This window comes from Phaenicophaeus curvirostris, unplaced genomic scaffold, assembly GCF_032191515.1.
Source record: "Phaenicophaeus curvirostris isolate KB17595 unplaced genomic scaffold, BPBGC_Pcur_1.0 scaffold_73, whole genome shotgun sequence".
Taxonomy (NCBI): Eukaryota; Metazoa; Chordata; class Aves; order Cuculiformes; family Cuculidae; genus Phaenicophaeus; species Phaenicophaeus curvirostris.
In genome coordinates this window covers 530,326-553,449 of record NW_027206695.1, presented here as the reverse complement: position 1 = coordinate 553,449, position 23,124 = coordinate 530,326, and the positions used below count along the sequence as shown (strand labels likewise).

The 23,124-nt window shown below is 52.2% G+C and overlaps 2 protein-coding genes and 6 non-coding genes across 8 annotated transcripts in view; 5 read left to right on the top strand and 3 right to left on the bottom strand.

The window, feature by feature from the left end:
* Positions 1-23,124, top strand: part of LOC138734342 (zinc finger protein 585A-like) — a 352,271-nt gene that overhangs the window by 1,301 nt on the left and 327,846 nt on the right. Inside the window, exons 4-5 of the mRNA XM_069881950.1 lie at positions 54-1,517; positions 20,977-20,990. Of these exons, the coding sequence (XP_069738051.1) occupies positions 54-1,517; positions 20,977-20,990 (1,478 nt within the window). The remainder of the gene's footprint in view (positions 1-53; positions 1,518-20,976; positions 20,991-23,124) is intronic.
* On the top strand, positions 5,648-5,719 carry TRNAE-CUC (transfer RNA glutamic acid (anticodon CUC)). Its single transcript has one exon. It is a non-coding gene; the product is annotated as a tRNA-Glu (tRNA).
* Positions 12,270-18,196, top strand: IL4I1 (interleukin 4 induced 1). Its single transcript, XM_069881927.1, is given in 7 exon segments — positions 12,270-12,365; positions 12,367-12,597; positions 13,410-13,522; positions 14,430-14,631; positions 15,041-15,109; positions 15,629-15,765; positions 17,024-18,196. Coding segments are annotated over 7 exon segments (1,686 nt in total). The 3' UTR covers positions 17,862-18,196.
* TRNAN-GUU (transfer RNA asparagine (anticodon GUU)) lies at positions 19,789-19,862 on the top strand. The gene has a single exon. It is a non-coding gene; the product is annotated as a tRNA-Asn (tRNA).
* Positions 20,685-20,766, top strand: TRNAL-AAG (transfer RNA leucine (anticodon AAG)). Its single transcript has one exon. It is a non-coding gene; the product is annotated as a tRNA-Leu (tRNA).
* On the bottom strand, positions 21,058-21,130 carry TRNAV-AAC (transfer RNA valine (anticodon AAC)). The gene has a single exon. It is a non-coding gene; the product is annotated as a tRNA-Val (tRNA).
* TRNAP-UGG (transfer RNA proline (anticodon UGG)) lies at positions 22,449-22,520 on the bottom strand. Its single transcript has one exon. It is a non-coding gene; the product is annotated as a tRNA-Pro (tRNA).
* TRNAT-UGU (transfer RNA threonine (anticodon UGU)) lies at positions 22,682-22,754 on the bottom strand. Its single transcript has one exon. It is a non-coding gene; the product is annotated as a tRNA-Thr (tRNA).

The following is a 23,124-nucleotide window of genomic DNA, read 5'->3' as shown; positions in this document are numbered from 1 at the left end:
TGGAGAAGGTTTGATGACTCGGTTGCGTTTGTTTCTCTCTCTCTTTCCCGCAGAGGACGGAGAACGAGCGGAGCAGGAACCTCCTGGAGAAGAAGCTGCTGAGAAGGAACCCGCCGTGGCCAAACCTGAGGGCGAGGAGCCTCCTTCGAGCCCAACCGCGGCCTCCGTGAAGCCAAACGGGCCCCGGTTGCCACCGGAACCGGCCGCGCATCCCGCCGAGAGCCATTCCGGCACCGTTTGTGGCGAGTGCGGCAAGAGCTTCAGCCACAAATCGGCTCTGGTGAAGCACCAGAAGATCCACACGGGTGAGCGGCCCCACGCGTGCTCCCACTGCGGGAAAGGCTTCATCCAACGCTCCGATCTCACCATCCACCAGCGGGTCCACACGGGCGAGCGGCCTTATTCCTGCCCCGACTGCGGGCGCCGCTTCAGCGTCAGCTCCTCGTTACTGACCCACCAACGAACCCACGCGCCCGGCGGCCACAAACCCAACCGGTGCCCTCAGTGCGGCCGCAGCTTCGCCGATGCCGCGGCTCTCGAGCGGCACCGCAAGAGCCACTCGGGGGGCAAACCCTACGAGTGCGGCGCCTGCGGAAAAGCCTTCGCCTGGAGCTCCCACCTCGAGCGCCACCGCCGCATCCACACGGGGGAAAAACCTTTCCGGTGCTCCCAATGCGGACGAGCTTTCGCTTGGAGCTCCCACCTCGAGCGGCATCGCCGCGTCCACGTCGTGGCCGCCGAAGACGATGCCCGAGAGGCCCAAGAACCCCCGGCGCCTCCTCGGAAATGCTCCGATTGCGGGAAGCGCCTCAACCCCCCAACAGATCCGCGCCGCTTCAAGCACAAGGGGACCCAGACGGCGCCGCTCGGCGCCGAGGCCGCCGCCGCCCCTCTCCGGCCTTTCCGCTGCGAGGAGTGCGGCGAATCCTTCGGCCAGAGCTCCCGTCTCCTCCAACACCGGCGCCTTCACTCCGGAGAGAGGCCGTACGCCTGTCCGGATTGCGACCGCCGCTTCCGTTGGGGCTCGGCCCTCGCGAAACACCGCCTGGCTCACGCCCGGCGCGACAAAACGGGCGACGGCGCTAAACCCGAGCCGGACGACGCCGGCGGCGGCGCCAAACCTTACGCGTGCGCGGCCTGCGGCAAGACTTTCGGTTGGATCTCCCACTTGGAGCGGCACCGCCGCGGCCACGCCGGGGAGAAGCCGTTCCGCTGCGGCGAGAGCTTCGCCGCCGCCTCGGCCTCGGCGGCTCACCGCGGCGCTCACGCCGCTCAGCCGGGCCGGCCTCACGTCTGCTCCGAGTGCGGGAAAGCTTTCCCCGCGCCGCTCGGCTTGGAGCGCCACCGGCGGCTTCACCGCGGCCAGAAGCCCTACGAGTGCGGCGTCTGCGGCAAAGGCTTCGCCTGGAGCTCCCACTACGACCGGCACCGGCTCACCCACACCGGGGAGAAGCCCTTTCCCTGCGCCCACTGCGGCAAACGCTTCGGCCGCAGCTCCCACCGCAACCGGCACCAACGCTCCCACGCTCGAGGCCCCGGAGGCGGCGAAACCTCCGGCCTCGGCGCCGCCTTAGCCGCTCCGCAGCCACTCGCCGGCCGAGAGTCGCTCGCCTTGCTGCCTCCGGCCTGGTTCGGAGGCGAAAAACGAGGCGGGACGGCCGCTCCCTCCGAGTTTTGGCTCGAAGAGCCCGCTTCTGTTTTCCAGCAGCTTCCGAGGCCTTCGTCGTCCTCCTCCTCCTCCTCCTCTTCCTCCTCCAGGGACTGGGCTGCTGAGGCTCTCGGGGCTCCCGCCTCGGCCTGGAGGCCTGGGGAGGGGGACGCCTCGCAAAACGGGGTCCCCGCCGAGGCCTGGAATTCGCGGCCTCCTCCCAGCTCCTGAGATGGAGTCGCGGGGAGCGGGAGAGCGGAGGGTCGGGGTTGGGGTGTCCCCTCGTGTCCCCAGGATGGAGAACGAGAGGTGGGGAGGGTGCTCAGAGCTGAGTTTTGGGGTTGGGGTGTCCCCTCGTGTCCCCACAGAGACCCCAGGATGGGGAACGAGGGGTGGGGAGGGGGCTCAGAGCTGAGTTTTGGGGTTGGGGTGTCCCCTCGTGTCCCCACAGAGACCCCAGGATGGAGAACGAGGGGTGGGGAGGGGGCTCAGAGCTGAGTTTTGGGGTTGGGGTGTCCCCTCGTGTCCCCACAGAGACCCCAGGATGGGGAACGAGGGGTGGGGAGGGGGCTCAGAGCTGAGTTTTGGGGTTGTCCCCCCCTTTTCTCCCCATGGACACCCCAGGATGGAGAACGTGGGGTGGGGAGGATGCTCAGAGCTTAATTTTGGGGTTGTCCCCCCCTTTTCTCCCCACAGACACCCCAGGATGGAGTTAGGGGGTCTGCAAGGATGCTCAGAGCTTAATTTTGGGGTTGGGGTGTCCCCTCGTGTCCCCACAGAGACCCCAGGATGGAGAACGAGGGGTGGGGAGGGGGCTCAGAGCTGAGTTTTGGGGTTGTCCCCCCCTTTTCTCCCCACAGAGACCCCAGGATGGAGCCGTGGGGACTGTTTTGGTGAGGCAAAGGCCTCAGGAAAGAGCCTCGAGGTCCTTCATCCATCCCCAACGCGGCTTCTTCCCCCTTGGATCCCCCCAGACGCTGAGGGGGGGGGGTCGCTTGGGGGTCCCCTCGGTTCAGGAAAACCAGGAATAAAGTAGAAAGTAGCTTTGTGGAAAATGAAAATAAATCCTCAACCTCTCTCCGCGTGGTTTCGTCTTTGGGGAGGGAGAAGATGCTCCCGTGGAGCTGGTGGGACACCAGGAGAAGCCAAAAACACGGGACATGGGTCGCACTTCTTATTTTTTGCTCCATGCCGGCACCTCCTTGATCCCTTCAACCCACCCTGGTGCCACCCGTCACCCTTGAAATCTCATTTCATGTCCCCAAGCGGAGTTTTCCCTTGGGAATTGGCCTTTACCTATGACATGGATGCCAAGATCTTGAGATCTTGATCCTACAAGGTTCCTCACCGCTCCAGGCTCTGTATTTGGCTCAAGATCCATCATTTCGCGGTGGAGAAGACCTCATTCCCCTTGGGAAGAGGCTCCTTCTCTCCAAAACAAGTCCTCAAACTGAGTTTGCCCTTGGGAATTGGCCCTTATCCATTGCATGATCCCAAAATCTTGGTCCTACAAGGTTCCTCACTGCTGCAGGCTCCATATTTGGCTCAAGATCCATCATTTCACGGTGGAGAAGACCTCATTCCCCTTGGGAAGAGGCTCCTTCTCTCCAAAACTATCCCTTGGTGTCCCCAAACCGAGTTTTCCCTCGGGAATTGTCCCTCATCCATTGCATGATCCCAAAATCTTGGTGCTACAAGGTTCCTCCCTGCTCCTGGCTCCGTATTTTGGCTCAAGATCCATCATTTCGTGGTGGAGAAGACCTCATTCCCCTTGGGAAGAGGCTCCTTCTCTCCAAAACAAGTCCTCAAACTGAGTTTGCCCTTGGGAATCGTCCCTCAACCACCACGTAGATGCCAAAATCTCCATCCCTCAAGGCTCCTCGTCGACCTTCCCCAAACCAGCGATGCCGCAGGTCTTCGTTGCCACCAACCGGGGCTTGGAGAGGCTCAAGGCTTGGGATCCGAGAGGGAAAAGAGCTTTGGGAAGGTGGCTCCGTCACATCTCAGCATCTCCTTCTCCTTCCATGGAGCCCAGAAGAGCTGAGAGGAAGGGAGAAGGACGTGGTGGCATCAATCCCTGCCCTTATCCCAACCCTGGAGGAGCCTCAGAAGCTTCTTCCCTTGCAGAGATGCCCATGAAAAGGTCACCACCTGGATTTCTCCAGGGTTTTTCCCCCTGTAGGAACATCTCAGCGTCTCCTTCTCCTCCCATGGAGCCCAGAAGAGCTGAGAGAAGCCAAGAAGAACGTGGTCCCAGCCCCTTGATCGCGTTTCCAAGAAGGATTTTGACTCAAGTGGCTGAGGTTGCGAGATGCTCTGAGTTTATTCTTCTCCTCCTTCTTCCAGGTGCGAGAAGAGGGAGGGAAGGGGACGACATCTATGACGAGAAGACCTCGTTAATCACTTCGTGGAAGATCTTCTGGGATTGGAGAGGGCGAAGGTCACTCCCCCTTCGCCTTTCATCACCTCGTCCACGGCCGCCTTCAGCTCCAAGGTGCCGATGAAGGATCCTTGGCGTCTCCTCCTCTGCTGGTCGGCTTTGGTGACCAGTTGCTTGCAAAGGTCCCTCATGGAGACGTTCATCAACCTCTTGGCCTTCACCGACATGGATCCGCTCGGCGAGGGCCGCTGGTGGAGCAACCTGGAGATGTAATGGCTCCACGAGGCCTTCTTCATCGGGCAACTCGAGGTCTCCGGAGACAGAGACTTGATCCGCTTCAACGTGGGTTTCAGCCACTGGACTTTGTGCTTCCGCGCCTTCCTTCTCGAGGTTCTCCCTCGCCTCTTGGTGACCGCGGCCATGGGGTCTTCTCCAGGTTCTTCCGTGCTGGGATGTCCCCACCAGAGCCACCACTGTGACCTCAGGGGGCGTATTCAAATGAGGGAGCGACCACCGAGCCTTTGTGAGGCGTCTCGTGAAGGCTTTGACCTGAAAATCATGGACTTGGAGCAGAAGAACATCTCCGACTCCTTGACTTTGACCCAAAAATCATGGAATTGGAGCAGAAGAACATCTCTGACTTCTTGACTTTGACCCGAAAATCATGGAATTGGAGCAGAAGAACATCTCCAACTTCTTGACTTTGACCCGAAAATCATGGAATTGGAGCAGAAGAACATCTCTGACTTCTTGACTTTGACCTGAAAATCATGGAATTGGAGCAGAAGAACATCTCCGACTTCTTGACTTTGACCTGAAAATCATGGAATTGGAGCAGAAGAACATCTCCGACTTCTTGACTTTGACCCAAAAATCATGGAATTGGAGCAGAAGAACATCTCCAACTTCTTGACTTTGACCCGAAAGTCATGGAATTGGGGCAGAAGAACATCTCTGACTTCTTGACTTTGACCTGAAAATCATGGAATTGGAGCAGAAGAACATCTCCGACTTCTTGACTTTGACCTGAAAATCATGGAATTGGAGCAGAAGAACATCTCCGACTTCTTGACTTTGACCCAAAAATCATGGAATTGGAGCAGAAGAACATCTCCGACTTCTTGACTTTGACCCGAAAATCATGGAATTGGAGCAGAAGAACATCTCCAACTTCTTGACTTTGACCTGAAAATCATGGAATTGGAGCAGAAGAATCTTCGGAGCCGAGTGAAGAAATGATGGAAAAGACCCTTTGATGGATCTTGCTGGGCTTTGCTGAGCGATGGGAGGGAATTCAATGAAATAAAAATAGAAAATCAAACCACTTGGGAGTTAAATTGAATTAAATCTGTGTTTTTTCAGCACGGTGAGAATCTCATTTTGGGTTTTTTTCCCATTTTTCTCTTCAGGGAAAGGAAATTTTTGTGCGGCCACGGAGCCTGCGGGGAGGGATAGAAGATCCAGAAGGATTTAATGCTGGAAAAGCCGCATTTACTGGGAATTTAGAATTGGAAAAAGACCAAGAAGCGGTTGGGGTGGAAGGAGAAGGGGAGCTGGGGGGGGTGGGGGGGAAGGACCTCACGAACCACCAGGCCTGGAGCGGGGTCTCCCGCAGAGCCTCCCTGGTGGTCTAGTGGTCAGGATTCGGCGCTCTCACCGCCGCGGCCCGGGTTCGATTCCCGGTCAGGGAACCCCTTTTGGCTTTTTCATTTTCTTTGCCTTTATGATTATTTTTTTTCCTCTCCTCACCTCTGCCCCTGTCTTTTCCCTTCCCCTTTCCTTTCCCTATTCTTTTCCTTTCCCCCTTCCTCCTCTCCCATTTCCCATTTCTCCTTTCCTTTCCCCTTCCCTCCCCCATTTCCATTCCCCTTTCCCCTTCCTCCTTTCTTTCCCCTTCCCCTTCCCTCCCCCCTTTCCCCTTTCTTTTCCTTTCCCCTTCCCCCCCCTTTCCCCTTCCTTTTCCTTTCCCCTTCCTTTTCCTTTCCCCTTCCTTTTCCTTTCCCCTTCCTTTTCCTTTCCCCTTCCTTTTCCTTTCCTTTCCCCTTCCCCCCCCTTTCCCCTTCCCCCCCCTTTCCCCTTTCTTTTCCTTTCCCCTTCCCCCCCCTTTCCCCTTCCCTCCCCCCTCTCCCTTTCCCCTTTCTTTTCCCCTTTCCTTCCCTCCCATTATCCATTTCTCCTTTCCTTTCCCCTTCCCTCCCCCCTCTCCCTTTCCCCTTTCTTTTCCTTTCCCCTTTCCTCCTCTCCCATTTCCCATTTCTCCTTTCCTTTCCCCTTCCCTCCCATTTCCTTTCCCCTTTCCCCTCCCCTTTCCCCTTCCTCCTTTCTTTTCCTTTCCCCTTTCCTCCCCTTTCTCCTTCCCTCCCCCCTTTCCCCTTTCTTTTCCTTTCCCCTTTCCTTCCCTCCCATTATCCATTTCTCCTTTCCTTTCCCCTTTCCCTTCCATTTCCCCTTTCCCTTCCCTTTCCCCTTCCCTTTTCCCCTTCCCTTTCCCCTTTCCCCTTCCCCTTCCCCGGGCAAGGAGACCTCCATTTGAGGCCGTTTCCACCCCGTTGCGATGGCTCAGAACACCTTTTCTCACCCTCCCTTGGTTCCTGGGAGGCGTTGATCTCCTTTTCTTCGCGTCCTACCTCCTTGAGGCGAGGTGACCGCCCAATCCTCCATTTCTCCGAGCTCAAACCTCTCCCAGGTTCTCCCCGAGTCCCACCCCGACCCATCAGCATCCTAGAAACAAAAAAAAACCCTTCTCACCACCAAAACCCGCTGCGTTTGGACTTTATTGAGATGCCGCGTTGCCTCCTTCCTCCAAAAACCTCTTCGCTCCACCCGCTGGGACGTTCAGAGCTTCTCAAACTGGTGTCTTCATGGATCTTCTCAGCGTTTCGAGGTCTTTGAGTGTTTTAATTCCTCTCCTTTAGGTTTTAGGTCTTGGTCGCCCCCCAAAATGAACCTTAAGGGAAGGAGGACGCGTTTTCTGGGGTCGGTTCCTCTACATCGTGGTCACGCGTCTCCTTCTCCTCTTCGGAATCAAGAGCGGCCTCCACGTGCCTGGGGCCAATGAGGGGGTCGCGGCTCCTCAGCTTCACTCACTTCTTTTCTTCTGGGTTCTCCTGCCTTGCGAGGACCTTTTCCCCTGCGAGGTTCCGCTCCCCTGAGAAGATCTGCTCCCCTGTGAGGACCTTCTCCATCTCCCTTTAGCAGATGCCATCGCTCAGCCTCGTCCTCACACGCCTCGGGCCCCTCAACCCTACAAACCTCCTCGTTTCACGCAAACGAGGAGCCTCCCCGACCCCTGGGATTGGCCGGTTGGACAATGACCCCCCTGTCCAGTCCACAACGGGTCCCTCTTGTCCATAAGAACCAGGAACGATGGACACCTATGAGGTCTGGAGGCCTCAACCCCTCCAAGATCTTCACCCTCCTGAGGCAGATCTTCCACTCAACCTAAAAATTCACTTTTATTTCTTGGAGGATCTCCCCAAACCCCAAAATTTCATCTCAAAGTTGCTCAGCTGAGCCAAGAACGTGCGCTACGAGGCTTCTGGGCGAGCAGGAGAGGAACGATGAGAAGAAGAAAACACTTTGGAAGGGTCTTATCTCAACAGGACCCGCCTGGACGCCTTCGATTGCATCTAGCAGACCGCAACCTCGTTATGGCTAATGACTTAGTTAATAAGCCCACCCAGAAGAGCTTCACTCCAGGATTTTGCTCCCGTGTCTCCCTCAGGTCCCTCCACGCACCCTCGGAAGCCCAGCTGAGGTCCTACATCTCCTCCTGGAGGACCAAATCCTCATTTTTCTCCCTCCCTTCAGCAAGAAAAACCAACCTGAACTGCAGAAGACGATGATTGGAAGGAAATAATTGTCTCTTTTCCTCTTCCGACCACGCTGGGTGGTTTCGGTTTGGTTTTCATCGCTTCTCCGAGCTTCGTGTCGCAATTAGCTTCAGGTAGAAGACGTCTCCAGTCATGGGAAACCACAGATCGGAGGAGGAGCATGGGAGGAGCTCCTGTTGCAACCGGTGGCACCTATTGCTCATCCCCCTAGACAAGAGAACCTGTCATTTGGGGTTGATCCCAAAGCCCTTTGGTAGGAGAGACCTTAATCTGGGTCTTATCAGAACAAGAAGAAACCAACCACCGTCCCTCCCCAAGTGGGAAGATCCCACGCGTCCCGACTGGTTTTGCCAGGTCGCCTTCAAATCCCTCAAGAATTCTCATCGCTTTGTGCGAAGAGAAAAATAAACATCGCGTGGTTCTCGGCGGAGACGCCCCAGGGGAGCAGGACAACCACCCGGTTGTCCCAAACCAGTAAGAAAAGGCACCAAAAAGGGGTTTTTTTATGCAGAAAAATACGTTTTTCCAAACAAAACCAATGGGTTTTCTTCAAGGGAGATGTTCTCCGGGGCACAAACCTCAAGGAAAAGCTGAAATGCTTCAGTTTTTCCTCAAAGCAACGTTTCTGGAGATGTTCCTCACCCGATTCTAGTGAAGGGGAAGGGGAATTTGTGATCATCGTGAGGAAATGAAAGGATCGGGTCCTGCCTTCTTCTAGATGGTGGTTCTGGAGTTAAAACCATCACAGGGTTGGAGGAGGTCGACTCAGGGCTTGGATCTAGAGGAGATTTCACAGATTCAAATACATCCAGGGGCAAACACGAACCCCCCTGGTCATCAGAGAGAGAAGAAGCTTCTAAGAATCCTTCTCCAAAGACCAAAGTCATCCACAAGGAACTTAAATTGCGGAGAGTTTGACCTCTTCATCATTTAAAACGATAGAACGAAGCGGGATCGTGGGTGGATCCCACCTTCCCAAAGCCTCACGCTTCTCCAAACCTCAAAATCTGAGAGTTGGGCTCTACAATCCCTCAATTTCCCTCTCGCCTCGAGATATTTTATCGTTAAAATTAATAAAAACGCACGAGATCGTTGAGGTTCGGAGGGTGGGGAGGAGGTTGGACCTGCCCAGGAGCTCAAAGAGCAAGGAATTAAAGGAAACGGTGCTGAGAGAAGACAGAAAATAATCTTAATCAACCCACATCGGGCATCTGGGTGGGCCTGGAGGACACCAACTATCTCCAGATCAAACCTTCGAAACCACAAGACGACGAGTTTGCTTCTGTTTTTATGGAATCCCGGAATGGGTTGGGTTGGAAGGAACCTCCAACCCCATCCGGGTCTCTCTAACTCACCTTCTTCTTGCGCTGAGGGCTCCAAAACTGGACACGGGGGCTCCAGGTGAGGAGCAGAATCCTCTTTCTTGACCTGCTGGCTTGGGATGTGGTTGGTTTCTGAGCTGCGAGAACGTGTTACGAGCTCACGTGGAGCTTCTCATCCATCAACAGCCCCAACGCCTTCTCCTCAGGGCTCAATCACAAAGAAAGCTCCAACTCAAGGAATGAAAGAAGAGGATCCCAACCAGGAAACAGCTCGAGGAGGAGCCAATCGCCGCGGAGGTGGGAAAACCCCATTTCCAGGAACTGCTCTTGGGGGGAAGTCCCTTCTGTGATATCAGAAGCTGCTTGGGCGATGAGATGGTCCCCGTGGCCCAGAAATCCGGGAACGACAGAGGCGGTTTCATTTCCTCAATTGAATCATCAAACAGCTCATCAAGGGCTGGAGGATGGAGAAAAGGGTTGAGGAGACAACGTTTGGAGGGGAACCGTAGGTGCGGGTGGGTTTTCTTAGGAGAAGAACATTCAAGGTGCCTACACGAGGTCGCCCAAGTCCATGTGGTGGGTGGGACATAAAGAAGCGGCCAAGGGATGGTTCCTCAGGTCAATTTATGGTGCTTTGGTGGAGCCAAAGTCTTTATTTTGGAAGAAAACACTGGAACGTGACCAACTTTTGCTGTTTCGATGGTGGCTTCCGAGCTCCGGGTTCCTTCTGGAGCGATGAGAACAGGATCAAACTGAAATTCAGTGTCCAATGGGTGGATCCTTATCTGGAAATTCCCATTTTCACCTCGAGGAAGAAGATTTTGGATGGTAGCTCGGAGCTTCAAGGATGATCTGAGGGCTGGAGAACCTTCCATACGAGGACAGACTCAAGGGGGTTGCTCATCCTGGGGAAGAGAAGGCTCCAAGGAGACCTTACAAGGACCTCAAGGGGCTCCAAGAAAGCTGGAAAGGGACTTTCTACAAAGTTTTGGGATGATAGGACGAGGGACAATGGTTTAAACTGGAGAGGGGCAAGTTGAGACTGGACACGAGGAGGAATTTCTTCGTGGTGAGGGTGGTGAGACCTTAGAACAGGTTCCCCAGAGAAGCTGTGGCTGCTCCACCCCTGGAGATGATCCCAACCAGGTTGGATGGGGCTTGGAGCCCCTGATCCAGTGGGCTTGGAACTGGACGCTCTTCCAGTTCTCTTCCAATCGAGATGATTCCACGAGTCTACGAAGGGAAAAGGAACCTGACGGGGAGTCGCGCTTGTAGGAAGCCCTCAACTCTTCCTGGAACAGGGCGTGGCCGCCCTCCCCGTCTCCTGCTCATCACGACGCTTCCCAAAACGAGCTGGAAGGTGAAATATCCGATGCCGGAAACACCCCTGAAGAAACAAAGCGACGTGGAGGAACCGGCTTGCCTACGTGCTTGATAACTGGTTCCCCTTCGTGTGACCGAGTTCATTTTCTTCCTTTCCGGGATGAAACGAGTCATTTTGCCACCACATTGAGGTCATTTTTTTTTTTTCCCTTCGCTGAGCCGGGCTATAAAATGGAAGGAAATCCCAGCAGAGGACTTATCTCCTGCTGGAACCATGACGAGGCTCGGTGAGTGGCTCCTCACTTCATTTTGAGCTTTCTTGATGGCTTTTTCCTCTTTCCTTTCCTCCTCAATGCTTGGATTTGGGGGTTTCCATCGTCTTAGTGGAACATCTGCCTCTCGGGCATCACCTCAAACCTCTTTTTCTTCAGCTTCATAGTCGCCCGGAGCTCAATTTTGAAGAACTCTAGTGGAATTCTCTTCCAAATCAGGGGAGTGGGAGGTTCTTAGTTACCTAGACAGAGAGGACAATATAGACACAAGCTCAGAATCTCCAAGGACCTTCCAGGAGGACCTTCCTGTTGGGTTTGTGGTTTCTCATGATGCTAAAAGGTCTCATGGAAGATGAAGATCCACCAGATGTTTCCTCAAGCTGCTCCCAATGGATTTTCTCTCCTCCCGTGGAGATCCTGGTCTCCAAAATGGATCTTCCACAGGGTCTGTAGGTCTAGAGACTATTCTAAGATTCTAAAACCACGACTCAAGGCAGCACCCTTGGTCCTCAGGGAAGATCAGGGCAGGAGAGTTGGGTCAAGAAAATGGAAGCGGCTTTATCGACATCGATACCGTTTCCTTTGAAGAAAAAATGCAAGTTGCAGCAGATCCTTTCTAACCCTTCACTGGTCTTCAAACCTCCATTTTCTTCTTCTCTGGGTGCGTTTGGGTCGAAGGAAAAGAAACCGAAAGCGGCCCCGGAGTTATTTCGGGGAAGAGAAACCAAAATTAGGAAAATCCCGGGGTGGTTTCTTCTCGAAATGAAAAAAAAAAAAAATGAAGGTGATGATGTTGTGTCTGCTCTGGTGGACACGGATGTTCTGAAAGGGCATCTCAGAAACTAAATCTCCTTCAATAAACAGAGAAGTCCCATCATCTGTCTCCCTCGATCTTCTCTGTTCATCTTCCAGCGCGATATTGGCTCCATCTAATCAATAATAATAATGGTTTTGAGTCCAGTTCTGGAGTTCTCAGCATGGGAAGGATGTGGAGATGTTGGAGCGAGTCCAGAGGAGCCCACGGAGATGATCCAAGGGCTGGAGGATCTACTGGATGAGGACAGGTTGAGGGTTGGGGTTGTCCAGCCTGGAGAAGAAAAGGCTCCAGGGAGACCAAGAGGCTCCAGGGAGACCTTAGAGCAGCCGAAAGGGGCTCCAGGAAAGCTGGGAGGGGACTCGCGACCAGGGATGGGATGAAGGGAACGTTTTTGAGCTGCAAGAGAGGAGATCGAGATGAGATCCTACAAAGGGACGTTCTGTGAGGGCGATGAGACCAGAGAAGGGGTGGCTGCTCCATCCCTGGAGATGTTGAAGACCAGGCTGGATGGAGCTTGGAGCCTTGATCCAGTGGGAAGAGTCCCTACCCATGGAAAGGGGGTGGAACTGGATGTTCCACTAACCCACGTCCCTCAGCATCATTTAGGGGTTTGATTTCTCCTTCAAGAAATTAAAGATCTCCCTCACCGCCGCCTTATTGGAAAGAAGATCTAGATGTTGCTCCTCAGGGCTTGGACGTCGACGTCCTCAGAGGAACGAACTCGCGTGCTGGTGGCCGCGTGTCTCCGTTGCGTTAAGCCCTTCTCCTCATTTTCTTCTCTCCTTAGTCCTCTTCCAAGCGCTCCTCCTGGTGGGTCTCGTGAGCGCCAAGAGGTTTTCCGTCTTCCCCGACTATTGTCTTCACGACAAGGACTACGAGGAGCTGCTGAAGATCGCGAAGAACGGGCTCCAACCCGCCACTCGCCCGGCCAAGGTGGTCATCGTCGGGGCCGGAATCAGCGGGTTGACGGCAGCCAAGCTGCTCCGAGATGCTGGTCACACGGTGAGTGATTCCAGGAGATCCACAAGGGCTCCTGGGGCTTGATTTCCTGCTGGAAAGATCTTCCAGCCTGGAGAAGAGAGAAGGATCTTCAGGGGAGCGGGTGATGGAGGTGGGAGGAGGAGGAAGCTCTGAGGCTTTAACCCTATTTAGATGTTTATGTTCAAAAATGAAGCAAAGAAGCTCTTTGAGAAGCTCCTCAGGAGCTGGCAACGTGTGTTTGGAGCTCAGGAAACCAACCGTGTCCTGGGTTGCGTCCAAAGCTGTGGGACCAGGAGAGAGGGAGAGGTTCTTCTCCTCCGTTCTGCTCTCACGGAGCCCCGTGTCCAGTTCTGGAGCCCTCAGCACGGGGAGGAGCTGGTGGAGCGAGTCCAGAGGAGGCCACGGGGATGATCCGAGGGCTGGAGAACCTCCTGCAGGAGGATGAGCAGAAGGAGTTGGGCTTTGGATCCACAGATGGTTGGTTACGAGTTCCAAGTGGTGTCCCCAGGGCTCAGGGCTGGGTCCAGTGTCTTTATCAACGACCTGGATGAAGGCATCGAGGGCTCCCTGAGAGAGTTTGGGGGTGACGCTGAGCTGGGAGGATCTCCTGGAGGGTTTTGAGGGTCTCCAAAGGGATCGGAACAGGCTGGATCCGTGGGCTGAGACCAACAGGATGAGGTTCAACCAGGCACTTGGGGCACAACAACCCCGAGCAGCTCCAGACGAGGAGAAAAGGAGCTGGAAAGGTCCCTGGAGGAGAAGGACCGAACCTGCTTCGTTTTTGGTTTCCTCAAAGCAACCGTTGCCTGAACATCTCAAATCTCCGATGTTAGGTTTCCATCCTGGAAAGGAGCGGCCGGGTCGGCGGACGGATCAAGACGTACCGACCAGAGGGACGGGGCTGGTACGTGGAGCTGGGAGCCATGCGCATACCCGACAAGCACAGGTAACCTCCTGAACGAGGAATCAAATCCTTTTGAGGAGCAAAACTGAGGTTTGAGATGGAGCTGAGGACTCGGAGGTGGCTGTAGAGCAGCAGGAGGAAGGAGAAACCGGCTCCATCTCCTCCCCCGGAGCTTCGCAGCTGCATAAAAGGGTCAAAACCCACACGATCACCTGTCTTTGAGTTGGAAGAAGGAAGTAAAACCTCTAAATGTCACATCACGTCCTTATTTTGGAGGTCACGAGGTCAGAAGGTGTTGTTGAGAGGCTGTTGAGGTGGGTCCACGCGAAGCTCATGAGGTTCAAAGCCAAGTACAAGGTTCTCCACCTGGATGGGGGCGATTCCAAGTGGATACAAGGTTGGATGGAGAAGGGATTGGGAGAGAAGGACTTGGGGTGGAGGAGAAGCTCCACACGAGCTGGAAATGTGCTCTTGGAGCCCCAAAAATCCAACCATATCTCAGGTTGCGTCCAAACCGGTGGAACCAGCAGGGGATCTGACCCTCTGGTGAGACCTCAGGGGGTTGGATCTGGATGAGCTTTGAGATCCCTCCCATCCCAAACCATCCCACGATTCCAAGAGGGATGAATTCCCACCAACGCTGGTAGAGGGAGGATCCAGCTCGGGCTCTGTGAGATGGGGGAGGTCAAGAATGGTTGGGTCATCAGCCAAAATGCAGCTTAAAAACCCGAAATCTCCACTCACCTTCCAAAGAAACGTGTGGTCACATCAACAGAGTCAACAGGAAAGTGTTTATGAAGTTTTGGTTTCGATAAAGGCTTCGGTTTCTAGATAAAGGCTTCGGTTTCTAGATAAAGTCAAGTCTTCTATGTTTCTCTAAAGTTTTGGTGGCCAGGATCTGGTTGTTTGGAAGCCCTTAACCTCACGGGGTCTCCTCTTTTTTTTCTAGGCTCGTCCGCGAATACATCAAGAAGTTTGGGTTGAAGCTGAACCCGTTCCACCTGATGGACCCCAACGCCTGGTACTTCCTCAACGGCTCCCGGGTGAGAGTCAAGGACGTGACCCAAAACCCCGACGTCCTCAACTACCCCGTGAAGCCTTCGGAGAGAGGCAAGAGCGCCAACCAGCTCTTTAGAGAAGCGCTGGACAAGGTACGTGGGGCTCATCCGGGAGATATCGAAGCTCTTCCCGCCTCTCCGTGGTTGGATCCTCACCTGAACGATGAGTCGAGGAAGACGCAACGATGGGTTGAGCTGGAGTTGGGTCCTTGTGGAAGGAAAAGCAGAAAGTCTCATTTGTAACCCCCCCCTTTTTCCACCCAAGACCTCTTTTCTCTAGGACAAACCCACCAAGACGTGGACGAGGGCAGAAAAATCTACACCAAGGCCCTTAAAACCCAAAATCTGAGGTCAAAGCTCTAGATCCACCAGCTCTAGCTGAGCCCCAAGGGTTCCCCAACCCCAAATCTAAAAAATCCAGATGAATCCCAACAGGATTTGGAGCAGAACTTTGGGGAACGCACTTTTCCTCATGACTACATCAATTTTTTTTCCTCTCTAGGCTTTCCAGACGTTTAAGTCCGTGGACTGCAAGGAATATCTCGCCAAATATGACTCCTTCTCCACCAAGGTAAAGAGCTGGAGCTTGAGATTCGACCTCATTTCCCTGCAACCTCACTTTGAGGAAGGATTTGAACCACTCTAGACCCTCCCTAGAAGGACCCAAGGGTGGATTTGGAGGAATTATTAGAGCAGGAGAGGAGCAGGGGGGGCTGGAAGTGCTCTAGAAGGTCACTTAGATTGGCCACGTTCCTCCACCGTGGGTCTTTCAAGAAGACGTGATGAAACATCAAGGACTGAAGAGGATTTTCTGAGCGACTCACTGCATTTTCGTGCAATCCATTAATCTCGGCGGGGGTTCAGCCACCCCCAAATCCATGATTCCTGCATCTCCAGAGCTTCCGTTGCACAAAACCAGAGGAGACGTTGATCTCCTGCAACAAATTACATATAAAAATCCTTCTGGTTCAAGCTTTAAGCAAACCAGGAGCAGGAGTAAGACACGGGGGATGAGTTTTGGCTTGGGATATAAAGGAGCTACAAGCGCTACCTGTGGTGGCAACATCAGGATGTGTCTTGGCTCTTCTAGGAGTATTTGATTAAAGTCGGAAACCTGAGCCGCGGAGCCGTAGACATGATCGGTGACCTGTTGAACGAGGACTCTGGGTTTTACGTGTCCTTCCTCTCCTCGCTCTCGGCGTTCGACATCTTCGCAAACAGCAGCAGGTGAGTCGATGCCTCCGACACCAAATCCCACCCTGGGCTGGTCCAGAGAAGAACCTTCTCGAGAAGGAATCTCACGGGTATTTAGAGGTTTGAAACGGGCCCTCCTGACCCAAAGGATCGTGTCCGTGGAAGGGGGGGGGAACTGGATGGGCTTTGAGGTCCCTTCCAACCCAACCCGATCCAACCCAACCCAATAAATCCGATCCAATCCAACCCGATCCAATTAATCCCATCCGATAAATCCGATCCAACCCGATCCAATTAATCCAAGCCGATAAATCCGATCCAACCCGATCCAATTAATCCAAGCCGATAAATCTGATCCAACCCGATCCAATTAATCCAAGCCAATAAATCCGATCCAACCTGATCCAATTAATCCAAGCCGATAAATCCGATCCAACCCGATCCAATAAATTCGATCCAATAAATTCGATCCAATAAATTCGATCCAACCCGATCTGATCCAACCCAAACTGATAAATTCGATCCAACCCGATCCAATAAATTTGATCCAATATATTCGATCCAACCTGATCCAATAAATCCAACGCAATAAATCCGATCCAACCCAATAAATCCGATCCAACCCAATAAATCCGATCCAACCCAATAAATCCGATCCAACCCAACCCAATAAATCCGATCCAATAAATTTGATCCAACCTGATCCAATAAATCCGATCCGACCCAATCCGATCCGACCCAATCCGATAAATCCGATCCGACCCAATCTGATCCATCCCAATCCAATAAATTTGATCCAACCCGATCCAATAAATTCGATCCAACCCGATCCAATAAATCCGATCCAATAAATTCGATCCAATAAATTCGATCCAATAAATTCGATCCAATAAATTCGATCCAACCCAAACTGATAAATTCGATCCAACCCGATCCAATAAATTTGATCCAATATATTCGATCCAACCTGATCCAATAAATCCAACGCAATAAATCCGATCCAACCCAATAAATCCGATCCAACCCAATCCAATAAATTCGATCCAATAAATTTGATCCAACCTGATCCAATAAATCCGATCCGACCCAATCCGATCCGACCCAATCCAATAAATTTGATCCAACCCGATCCAATAAATTCGATCCAACCCGATCCAATAAATCCGATCCAATAAATTCGATCCAACCCAATCCAATAAATCCGATCCAATAAATTCAATCCAACCCGACCCAATCCAACCCAACCCAGGATTCTGTGATTCCCTCACCTCCCAATTCTTCCTCCTTCCAGTTTCGATGAAATCACAGGAGGATTTGACAACCTCCCCGAAGCTTTCCGCAAGGACTTGCCCAACATCATCCAGTTGAATTGCACGGTGGAGAAGATCATGACCAAAGGGAACAAAGTCCACGTGTCTTACCAAGGTCCGAATGCTCTGGCCCCGACCCCGCTCATCGCCGACTACGTCCTCGTCACCTCCACCGCCAAAGCCACCCGGCACATCCAGTTCCTCCCTCCGCTCTCTCCGGTGAAGGCCCACGCCCTCCGCTCCATCCACTACGCCAGCGCCTCCAAAATCGCCTTGGCCTGCAGCGAGAAGTTCTGGGAGAAGGACGGGATCCGAGGAGGACAATCCATCACCGACCGCCCGTCCCGCTTCATCTACTACCCCAACCACAACTTCACCGCCAAGGTGGGCGTCATCCTGGCTTCTTACACCGTCAACGACGACGCCGACTTTTTCCACGCTCTCACGGACGGAGAATGCCTGGACGTGGTCTACCAAGACCTTTCGGAGATCCACCGCGTGAGCAAGGACTACCTGGAGAAAACCTGCGACCAGTACGTGATCCAGAAGTGGGACCTGGACAGATATTCCATGGGGGCCTTCGCCGACTTCACCCCGTACCAGTTCACCGACTACTCGTGGGCTCTCTTCAAGCAGGAGGGGAGGGTGCACTTTGCGGGAGAACACACGGCCCAGCCCCACGGCTGGATCGAGTCCTCCCTGAAGTCGGCGATCAGGGCCGCCAGCAACATCCACCACGACAGCCGCGAAGCTCAGATGTTGGACGAAGAACGGGAGTGGAACCAAGCCCAGAGCTTCCTCCAGAAGGAAGATCTCTGAGCCCTTTGAAGGCCGGGCTTGCTGGGTGCCACCAGCAGGATTTGAAGGCACTTTGGGGGGCGTAGACCTGTTTTTTTCTCCAAGCAATGCTCAGCAGCAGCTAGAACACTAAATATTTTGGGTTGGAAGGGACCTTAAAGCTCATAGAAAGGCAAAATTCAAGGAGTTCTATCATCACAGAGGACCAAGACCTCTCAGGTTAAACATTAAATGGGGTTAGGAGGGGGTATTAGAAAAAAAAAGTGATGTCCAAGTTGGTTTCATGACTCTAACGACTCACTCTTCCTAATTTATTCATGTACAAAGGTCTGGAGATCGTTAAGATGGAATAAAAGTGGAGATTTCTCAGTTTCTTGTGTCCAAGGTGCCTTCTTGATAGGAACGGTTGGACTCGATGAGCCAAAAGGTCTTTTCCAACCTGGGGATGCTACGATTCGTCTCTCCCCCAGAGAGAAATCGCTCAGAAATCATTTCGCTCCTTTAGAAACTCATCACCCATGGTCTCTTCCACCCATCGAGCTCGGCTCAAAGTTCCAGCATGAAAAGGGGCTCCAGAAAAGCTCTGGGAGCATCTCTTGATCAATGAGGGCCAGGAGAGGACAACGGGGAGCGGTTTTCAGCTGAAAGAGGGGAGGATGAAAAGAGATTTTAGGAAGAAATTGTTCTCTGTGAGGGTGGGGAGGCCCTGGACCAGGTTGCTCCATCCCCAGAGATGCTCAAAGCCAGGTTGGATGAGAATTGGAGCCCCTGATCCAGTGGGAGGGTTGGAACTGGATGGACTTGGAGGTCCCTTCCACTCCAAACCACGATTCTCCTCTCACTAATAATCGTTATCCTTAATTTTATGGTCTTGGAAACTCCATCTGTGCTGCAGGTGAAGGTTTTTTCTTCCACGGGATTGATAAATAAGCCAAAGGAAACCCAAGAGGGGCTGCTGAGGGCATCACACGAGACCTTCTCTACCATCACCGAGCTGCTTTGCGGATAATTCCTCTCCCTTCCCATGAAACACAAACCTCACTCTGACTCCTCGTAGCTGGAGGACAAGAGCTCAGAGTCTCCTCCAGGCCAAGAAGCTGAGGAGCAGCTTTCACTCGAGGAAATAGGGAAAGAACCAGTGGGGAACGTCCCATCCAGGAAAGGGTTGGGCTCAATTACACCTCAGAGATTCTCATCAAGCCTCGTGGAGACAAAGCCTTGAACTGGCTTCAAGCAATTAAATACAGGTGCTAATTAACCAGCCACAAAGCGATCGCAATTAGCAGTTATGAGCTTGGCTGGTTGACCTCAAATCACTTCAAAGGAGGTTCTACCACCCTTCCGAAAGGTGCTATCGCATAATTAAGTGGATGAAGGACTCCTGATACTAAGAGCTGTAACGAGGACCCACTAACGAGCACCCAAGACCCTGGGGCAGGAGGTGGCTCTTCAGCTGCGGTGCAAGACCACGAAGAGGAACCTCCAGGGGTTGCGTCACCGCAGAAAAAGGGATTTGAAAGGTCCCCGAGCGCTTTTTGAAGCCGAGAACAGAGCCGGGAGTCGGTTGTGGTGGGAAAAACGCGACCCTAAAGCTTGATGGGAGGAACCAGACAAGCCGGGAGAGTTGAGGTCGACGACGAGGAGGCTCCAGGGAGACCTTAGAGCAGATTCCAGCATGAAAAGGGGCTCCAAGAAATCTGTGGAGGGACTTTTGATCGAGGAGAAGACGCCGAGAACAGTTTAATAAAGCCGAGTTTTGCTCCAGGCTCATTTCTCCTCCCTTTTTATTATATTTTTTGTGCTCCTGGGGGAGTTAAATGCAGGAAACACTGGTTTATTTTGAAAAAAAGAACAGATTTAAGCTAATTTTTTTGGGATTTAAGCTAATTTTTTGGGGATTTAAGCTAATTTTTGCATCATTTTTCTGTATTTTCAGCCTTTTTGACGTGTCTCTGTGGCGCAATCGGTTAGCGCGTTCGGCTGTTAACCGAAAGGTTGGTGGTTCGAGCCCACCCAGGGACGGGGAAAAGGTCTTTTCTTGCTTCTCCACGTCCCCCGTGTCCTGATCGGAGAGTCCTGGAAAGGTTCCGGGTTGGAAAAGATCTCAAAGCTCAGCCAGTTCCACCCTCAACCACAGGGCAGGGACACCTCCCACTGGATCAGGGGCTCCAAGCCCCATCCAACCTGGTTTGGATCATCTCCAGGGGTGGAGCAGCCACAACTTGTCTGGGGAACCTGTTCTAAGGTCTCACCACCCTCACCGTGAAGAAATTCCTTCTTGTGTCGAGTCTCAACTTGCCCCTCTCCAGTTTAAACCATTGTCCCTCGTCCTATCGTCCCAAAACTTTGTAGAAAGTGCCCCTCCAGCTTTCTTGGAGCCCCTTGAGGTCCTTGTAAGGTCTCCTTGGAGCCTTCTCTTCCCCAGGATGAGCAACCCCCTTGAGTCTGTCCTCGTACGGAAGGTTCTTCAGCCCTCGGATCATCCTCGTAGCCTCGTCTGTCCCCGTTCCAACAGCTCCATCTCCTCCTGAGGTTGAGGATTCCAGACTTGGCCACCACCCTCCAGCTGAGGTCTCAGAAAAGAAGAACAGAGGAGCAGAACCCTCTCCATTGCTCTGGTGACCACAGTTCTTTGGATGCAACCCATGACCTGGTTGGATTTGGGGCTGTGAATTCATGGTTTTGGGCTCATTTGGAGCTTCTCCTCCACCAGCACCTCCAAGATCTTCTCTACCAAGGGGGGATGAGGATGGAGCTTGGGATAAAGAGAAGGAGGAGGTGAAACTGGGATGAGGAGGAGGATGAAGTTGAGGAGGAACCTGGTAGGAAGAACTTTTTCATCTGGGTAGCGTGGCCGAGCGGTCTAAGGCGCTGGATTAAGGCTCCAGTCTCTTCGGGGGCGTGGGTTCGAATCCCACCGCTGCCAGGAAGCCTTTTCCTTCCCTTTTTTTTCCTTTTCCCTTCCCTAATTCCCCTTTTCTTCCCATTTCCCCCTCTTTTCCTCCTCCCTGGAAGCGTTTAACCCCCAATTATTCATTAGCCACTCGCGTCCCCTCTTTCCGTTCCATCCTCATATTTCAAAAATTAAATAAAACTGAAATACAAGCGTTTTGCTCAGAAAACGGAGGATTTGGAGTGATTTATACTGGTGTTTTTTTTTTTTGCGCTGATGGAATATTTTTTTTCTAAATTAAAAGGAAAATAAAATAAAACAAAGTGTTTCTGCCCGGTTTCGAACCGGGGACCTTTCGCGTGTTAGGCGAACGTGATAACCACTACACTACAGAAACCCATAGAAATAATAAAAAGTGCTAATGGTCTCCCCCCCCAAGGCTAAAATCACTCAAATTAACCCCAAAAAATTAGTGACCCCCAAGCCGACCCCTAGAAATACCACAAATCCTCAAACTAGACACACTAAAAGCCCTAAATCCCACAAGGAAACAGAGAAACTCAAAATAAAATATGCATTTTCCCAAAAAAAACATCAAAAGGAAATAAAAACAACCCCATATCACACCAAAAAAATAAGGAAAAAGCAAAATAACGCAGGGAAAAACACAATAACGCATGGAGCTGCGCCCCTAAACATCAAAAGGAAAAGAAACCAACCCAAAATCACACCAAAAAACAAGGAAAAAGCAAAATAATGCAGGGAAAAAACATAATAACACATAAAGCTGCTCCCCCTAAACACCAAAATAAAAATATCTCAATCCAAAACCCCGCTGAAAAGGAAAAAAATCAAAATAACACACATAAATGCATAAAAAATACCAAAAGAAACAAGCCAACCCAAAATAGTAACAAAAAACCCAAAGGAAATTCAAAATAACACACACAAATGCATAAAAAATACTGAAAGAAACAAAAAACACCCCAAAAGATGAGGAAAAAACCCAAGGAAAATCAAAATAACACACCCAATGCAAAAAGAAAACAGGGAAAACGGAAATAGCGTGAAACAAATGCATCCCAAAATACCAAAATCAACAAAAAATAATCCAAAAAAGCAACAAAAAACCAGGGAAAACAAAAGTAACACACACGACCCCCCTACTCACTCCAAATAAACCCAAAAGAAATAAAATCCCACATCAAATCTAACTAAAAAAACAGGGAAAAGCGAAATAATACACACACACCCCCAAAAAATTAACTCAAATCAAACCAATTCTCCCCAAATTGAAGGAAATTTGAAAATGAGGCACAAAACCCCCCAAGGAGCCCCTCAAAAAAGTCTTGAATCTCACAAAAATCCACTCAGACATGAGGAAAAAGCAACGTAACAGATAGAAAAAGCACCGAAAATCCTCAAATGGCACAAAAACTCCTCAAACGGCACAAAAAAACCCTTAAATGCCATGAAAAAGCCTCAAACGCCACGAAAAACTCCTCAAATGCCTCCAAAACTCCTCAAATGTCTCCAAAAATCACAACGAAATTCCAAGTGGAAACGTCAAACTGGAAAAAATAACAAAGAAACAAGGAAAAAACCACCAGAATCCTGTTCAAAAGGGGGGAAATTAAAATAAAACGCGCAGAAAAGGGGAAAATAAAGGAAATAAACCTCAAAATCAGGGAAACTGAGGAAAAAAATGGCGGATCGGGCTCGTCCGGGATTTGAACCCGGGACCTCTCGCACCCAAAGCGAGAATCATACCCCTAGACCAACGAGCCACCTCGAATGGGGTCCCGACCTGCTTCTTTAACGTGTTCAAAAAGGTTCCGCCCACGCTTTGGTTCCCCTCCCCTCTCTTTGTGGCTCCAGCAGGTCCTGGTGGGGAAGAAAACGAGAGTGGTTTTGGGGAGAAAAAGAGGAAAAAAAGTAAAAGCATGTGAGGCCCCAGCGAGATTTGAACTCGCGACCCCTGGTTTACAAGACCAGTGCTCTAACCCCTGAGCTATGGAGCCAGGATGGAGAAGACACCACATGGTGTGGCCAGCGGAGGTGACACCAGGGTGGTGGCATCAGCTCCAAGGCTCCATCAGCTTCAAATCTTCATCATCAGCTCCTCAAGCCAGCCCCAGCCCCAAGTTATCACCTCTATCAAGCCTCTATCCTCGCCGTCGCCTCCTCAAACCTCCATCAGCACCTCCCCAAACCATCACCACCCCAAGACGTCATCCTCACCGTCACCTCCCCAAGCCTCCATCCTCACCATCACCTCCTCAAACCATCAAGCCTCCATCCTTGATGTTGCTCCCCCAAACCTCTGTCCCCAGCACCCTCAAACCCTCCCTCGGTACCAGCTCTGCTGCCGCAAGGACAAACAGGAGAGTG